This window comes from Coregonus lavaretus, assembly GCF_964263955.1.
Source record: "Coregonus lavaretus genome assembly, chromosome: 21".
NCBI lineage: Eukaryota > Metazoa > Chordata > Actinopteri > Salmoniformes > Salmonidae > Coregonus > Coregonus lavaretus.
In genome coordinates this window covers 10,823,972-10,830,184 of record NC_140008.1, presented here as the reverse complement: position 1 = coordinate 10,830,184, position 6,213 = coordinate 10,823,972, and the positions used below count along the sequence as shown (strand labels likewise).

The 6,213-nt window shown below is 38.6% G+C and overlaps 1 protein-coding gene across 1 annotated transcript; it reads left to right on the top strand.

The window, feature by feature from the left end:
• Positions 1-818: 818 nt before the first annotated feature.
• On the top strand, positions 819-4,031 carry LOC311148508 (ladderlectin-like; the record flags this gene model as incomplete). The annotated part of the gene is made up of 5 exons (XM_084185489.1): positions 819-894; positions 1,092-1,207; positions 1,610-1,801; positions 3,665-3,779; positions 3,940-4,031. 5 exons carry the CDS (start codon positions 819-821, stop codon positions 4,029-4,031), a joined length of 591 nt encoding a protein of 196 aa, XP_084041615.1.
• Between the last annotated feature and the right edge of the window lie 2,182 nt (positions 4,032-6,213).

The following is a 6,213-nucleotide window of genomic DNA, read 5'->3' as shown; positions in this document are numbered from 1 at the left end:
AAACAGGCAGCTATCGGACAGGTCCAGCAGGTCTTTGGTTGGAGAGATAGAATGCGGGGGGGTTAAAGAATGAGAGAGAGAAATAGAGGGAGGGGTCTGACTGGACAGGTCCTTAAAAAGGAGAGAGGGGAAAGGTAGAACTCAACTCAAAGACAGGACAGAGAGAGATACCAAGTGAAGACATCTGAAGATCTCAGAAGAAGTGAAGCTACAACTGAAGATTTCAGAAGGTGAGATTTCAACATCAGTTCATATAATACTGTATCTTTCTGCATGCCAAATGACATCTTATTTCCTATGTAGCGCATTACTTTTGACCAGGTCCCATAGGGCATATGTGACCCTCGTCAAATGTAGTGCACTACATAGGGAATAGGGTGTCATTTGTGAAGCGTCCCCTGAATTCAAGAGCATAGACTTTTCCTTACCATTGAAGTAAATAGTGAATCTCAGATATTGGATGCTTTCAATTACTTGTGTAGTGCACTGTGGGCCCTGGCTGTTCAAAAGTAGTGCACTATAGGTAATGAGGTGCCATTTGGGGTACATGCATATTCCTGTGTGCTAGGCTAATCTCCTCTGTGGTGGAAGAGATGATACCTGGTATTCCATTGCCCTTCATTAGCTGAATCTTCTCTGATGTGATAGTACTGGAATACATCAGATAAGTGGAATGGCTGGGGGTACTCCAGGAGAGGTTAGGGAAACACTGCACTTACCTACACTCTGAATTTGACTTGATGGCTTCTCTTTCACTGTCTTTGTCTGTCTCTTTGTGTGTCTCTCGCGCTCTCTTTCTCTCTCAGGACACTATCACCATGGCAATGTTGACCATTCTTCTGCTTCTCAGTGCTGCCTTTGCACTGGGCAATGCCTTAACTCTGGACGAAGCAAGTAAGAGAGTTCACCTCACACTTTACATCATTATTTTAAATGTTGTAGCAGAGGTGTGTGTGTGTGCATGTGTGTTGAATGACTGATCTACAAATAATACTGAGTAGTTATTTATGATGCCAGGTAGATCAATCAGTCTCGACTCACCTTTAAAGTTGGCTGCAATTTGGAACACGCCCTGTGTCTTCTCCTTACAGATTCTATGGTGGCATTTGCAGTAGATAAAAAAAGCCCCTGCCCCAAAGGCTGGTTCCAGTTTAATTCACGTTGCTTCATGTTTGTCGAGACTAAAACGACATGGCCCGACGCAGAGGTATAATGCTTACCCTCTGCTGTGAATTAAAGAAGTTCAATTGAAATCAACTCGCTTATTTGGTTTGACATTACCTTAAAGGTGATTTGGTCTTATTTTAACAGGCACCACATGGAGGTTCAGTATGTAAAATCCTGAACCTCCCCTTTAAGTTGCCTAATTTGAATTTTCTATAGGCTTTGCAAAATGTATTTAATTTGTGGAGTCAGGCCTGTATATTGGAACCCACAGGTCATGGGTTAAAACAGAGATAAACTAATATCTCTAAGAGCCTATTTAAAAGAAAATTAGTTGTGATTGCCAATTTTTGATTGTGAGAATTTGTGTTCTAGGACTCACAAAGACTGAACCACTGACTAATACTTACATTATGTCTTTGTCCCTGTCTACTGCTTGCTTTAGCGCCACTGTATGTTCCTTGGAGCAAACCTGGTGTCTGTGCACAACACTGTAAAGTTCCTTGGAGCAAACCTGGCGTCTGTGCACAGCTCTGAGGAGTCCCAATTTCTTAAGGCGGTGGTGTTAATCAAGACTGGCGGTTTCCCTCTTACCTGGATTGGCGGATATGATGCTGTTCAGGCAAACATGATAAAGGTACCCAATTGTCATATTTGATCAAAAGTTAAAATACCTTAAAAGAAAATGACTCAACAGTGAAAGGTATACTCTACCTGAACAGTTCAGCTAGAGTATAATCACAAATTAATAGGATTTTTGTTATACTCATCAATATGTCAAGTCAGGGCCTGTACTCACAAAGTGTCTCAGAAAATGAATCCTGTTAAAACCTGTTTTAAGACAAACAACTCCCAACAAGAGTTTGGGGTGATGTTAATATACTGGTCAGACAAACTCTGAGCCAGGAGTAAAATCAACTCATTAAAGTTTATCTCAGCTGGGAATCATTACATTTTGAGGTACTACAAAGGAAGAATAGTGATGATGCTCTTTGACGTGTTACAAATGATGGGGAATAACCAATCGCAATGAGACTTCGCCACCTGGGAACTCTATTGCATACTTCAGACTACCATGGCGAATGTGACTTTACATCAAATGTTGCAATGGTAAAAAGTTTGATATAATTGTCGCCTGACACAATCTCTTTGTGTTCTCTTAATTATTTCCTAATATGTTGGGATGCATGTTTTGTTTGACCAATTCTGATATTTTGAATAATGTCATAGGCATATTCAGGGTTGGGGAGTAACGGATTACATGTAATGGATTACACAAACTGTAATCCGTTACATTACCAGAAAAAAAGATTGTAATCAGATTACAAATACTTTAGAAAAACTAGATGATTACTTCTAGGATTACTTTTCAATTCAGAATGGATGTATTTCTGTTTTCTCAATGACATTCAAATCAGCTTTGAATAAAGGCTCAAGTTTAACTTTGTTCCGCCTGAGTGAATCTGACTTCAAATCAGAGACCATTTTGATACCAAATGTGTTTGATGGGTCGCTGGAAAAGAGCAGGAATAGGCTTTTTTAGGCTACAGTCCAAGCTGTGTCTTCCAATGGTGCAACTGCTGTCGGCATCCAAAGATTATCCAACTTGAATAAAAACTTGGAAGTTAGGACGACAGCAGTGGTGTAGCATGCGGGAGATACGGCTATCACTTATTTTGATAATATTACCGTTATATCCACACACTGGTCACTCCTATTTAACAATTCTAAATGGCTTTGGAACAGTAGGCATCAAGTTACTTTCCGATAATATTGCATAAATGCTTGAAAGGGCTATTATTTTTACCGAACAAAGCCCCTAGATGCTTTCAATTGCCCAATTTTATAGGCATGCCCAATTTAGGCATATTTTTTAACAACATGATATTCCGCTTGAAAAACATGGTTAATGAAATAATCGGAAAGAAATGTGATTATTTATTAGCCTAGTGGTTACGAGTATTTAGGCATATCATGTGAATAAGGCCTCAGGTGAAATCATTGTCTAAAGCACAAGAGATATTGTTGCTTGTAGGTGTAGATTATTTATGAGGTCAGATCTACGTTTGGAAGATCTTATAGATGTACAAAAAAAGTTCACTGCAGTATCCACTGACACACAGTGGCTTATAGTGGGCTAGCATAGTAGGCTAGAGTGAGTACTATAGCATCATAAACCATACATTGTTTTAATATCTAAAAATGTTTCAGTTTTAACATTCTGGAAGTTCTGTGCAGTGATTTCAGTTTAGAATGTTGAAGCCAACAAACACTATTTTTTCCCTTCAGACATATTTGCACTTGTGATAGAAGGGCACATTATGTACTGGCATTTTTTAACATGCTGCACGACGCTCCTCAGCTCAGCAACAACAACAATTACAATGGTGGTGGGGCAGTCAGTGGTGCTGTTTCCCCTACTGCGGATTCCATCTTTAAACGGTTGTACATTACTTGTATGTGATTTCTTTGATACTGAGACCTCACTTATTCCCCACAGGACAGGCTGTGGTTCTGGAGTGACGGCTCCAAATTTGATCACCAGAGCTGGGCGAAAAATGAGCCCGATAACTATAACGGTGCCAGAGAGCCATGCATTCAGATGAACTTTGGAGGTACAGTAAGCCCACTATAAATCACTGATCCATTCATCAAATTAAACTTTATTCATAGTAAGTTTAACAAAGAAATTTGACACACACACACTTTTATTTTATTTTTGTGTGTACTTCTGTGTTGATTTGAGGTAATTTCTATTCCACATTTCCTCTTAAGGTGAACACCGCTGGAACGATCAATTATGTGGAAAGAGCTATCCCTCTGTGTGTTCCATAAGAACCTGTTCAATCCTTCAAACTATCAACTGAAACCAAGTATACTACTCCGTGGTGTCAGCATCCTAACTTAAAAATGTTCATGGTCAAGTCAAATACTTTGTGAAGATTATTTGTTGCTGTAAAATGAACGTTTTAGTTACTTGTTGCATACATAAATGTTGAGTAATGATTTTGTGGTTTGGTGTCAATAAAACAGGTGTACACATTATTTTCTCTCATGAGTCATTATTGAACATGAATGATAGTTACATAATTGTCAAATCCTTTGAGATGATTCTTAAAGATACAGTATAGGATCTGGGAGTCTGTTCAGCGGTCATTTAAATTATGTGATATTTTTCCATTAATTCTTGAATAATATAATTAATAAATGACTCTCTTTTACGACCGAAAAGGCTTTATTACTCCACAAACAACACGAACGTAAACAAACAATGTATATAGCTTTAAAATAAGTAAAAAATTATAATGTGCATGTCATAGACTTTCAGTGTGCCCTTTTTGAATTTGAGAGGTGTTACATTTCCCTGCACCATCCATTCTCTCTATACCAAGAATGTAGCTTTTTGTTTCCAAACTCTCACTGGGTATAGACGTGTGAGTACAATATGTGCTTGTTAGAGCCACATGTATTAGACTTGTATGGAATGGTGTGATACTCACAGTGTGACATGTTTATTCCCTCTGTTAACAGCTAGGTAGTATAATTACATCAACATGATCATGGTAATGAACACATTTTGTTTTGTTATTTGCTACTTTGTACTTGCTAAATGCTGAATGAGCGAGAATGTGAATACGATATAGTATAATATAATATTATAGCCTAACACATCATGTTACATTACATTGTTAAACACAAAAACTGTTTTCAGTGACAAGTTGATGAGAAAGCCGGTCTGAAGCCAAAAAATAAAGGGAATCACGAGCACCCATGCTCTAGCAAGGTTTTACAGCACACAGCTTTGACCTACCACAGTAGCAATGTTGGGCAGTTGTACTTCAAACAACATGCAGGCAGGATGCTTAGGATTCAAACCCTGTCAACACCAATCAACATCCGCCGGTTGAATATAGACAGAGAGTGGGACAATAACTTTAGTTCTGGACATTCTGCACAAAATGTAGAGCTATTTCTTTATTAGATACAAAACTTCACAATGTAATTTTATATTAAAATCCTAATTGAAAGATTATTGATGAGAGCCTATGTACGTTATACAGTACCAGTCAAAAGTTTGGACACACCTTCTCATTCGAGGGTTTTTCTTTATATTTTACTATTTTCTACATTGTAGAATAATAGTGAAGACATCAAAACTATGAAATAACACATATGGAATCATGTAGTAACCAAAAAAGTGTTAAACAAATCAAAATAGATTTTAGATTCTATAAAGTAGCTACCCTTTGCCTTGATGACAGCTTTGCACACTCTTGGCATTCTCTCAACCAGCTTCATGAGGTAGTCACCTGGAATGCATTTCAATTAACAGGTGTGCCTTGTTAAAAGTTAATTTGTGGAATTTCTTTCCTTCTTAATGCGTTTGAGCCAATCAGTTGTGTTGTGTCCAGGTAGGGGTGTTATACAGAAGATAGCCCTATTTGGTAAAAGACCAAGTCCATATTATGGCAAAAACAGCTCAAATAAGCAAAGAGAAATGACAGTCCATTACTTTAAGACATGAACGTCAGTCAATACGGAACATTTCAAGAACTTTGCTTCTTCAAGTGCAGTCGCAAAAACCATCAAGAGCTATGATGAAACTGGCTCTCATGAGGACCGCCACTGGAAAGGAAGACCCAGAGTTACCTCTGCTGCAGAGGATAAGTTCATTAGAGTTAACTGTACCTCAGATTGCAGACCAAATAAATGCTTCATAGAGTTCAAGTAACAGATACATCTCAACATGAACTGTTCAGAGGACACTGCATGAATCAGGCCTTCATGGTTGAATTGCTGCAAAGAAACCACTACTAAAGGACACCAATAATAATAAGAGACTTGCTTGGGCCAAGAAACACGAGCATTGGACATTAGACCGGTGGAAATCTGTCCTTTGGTCTGATGAGTCCAAATTTGAGATTTTTGGTACCAACTGCCGTGTCTTTGTGAGACGCAGAGTAGGTGAACTGATGATCTCCGCATGAGTTGTTCCCACCGTAAGGCATGGAGGAGGAGGTGTGATGGTGTGGGGCTGCTTTGCTGGTG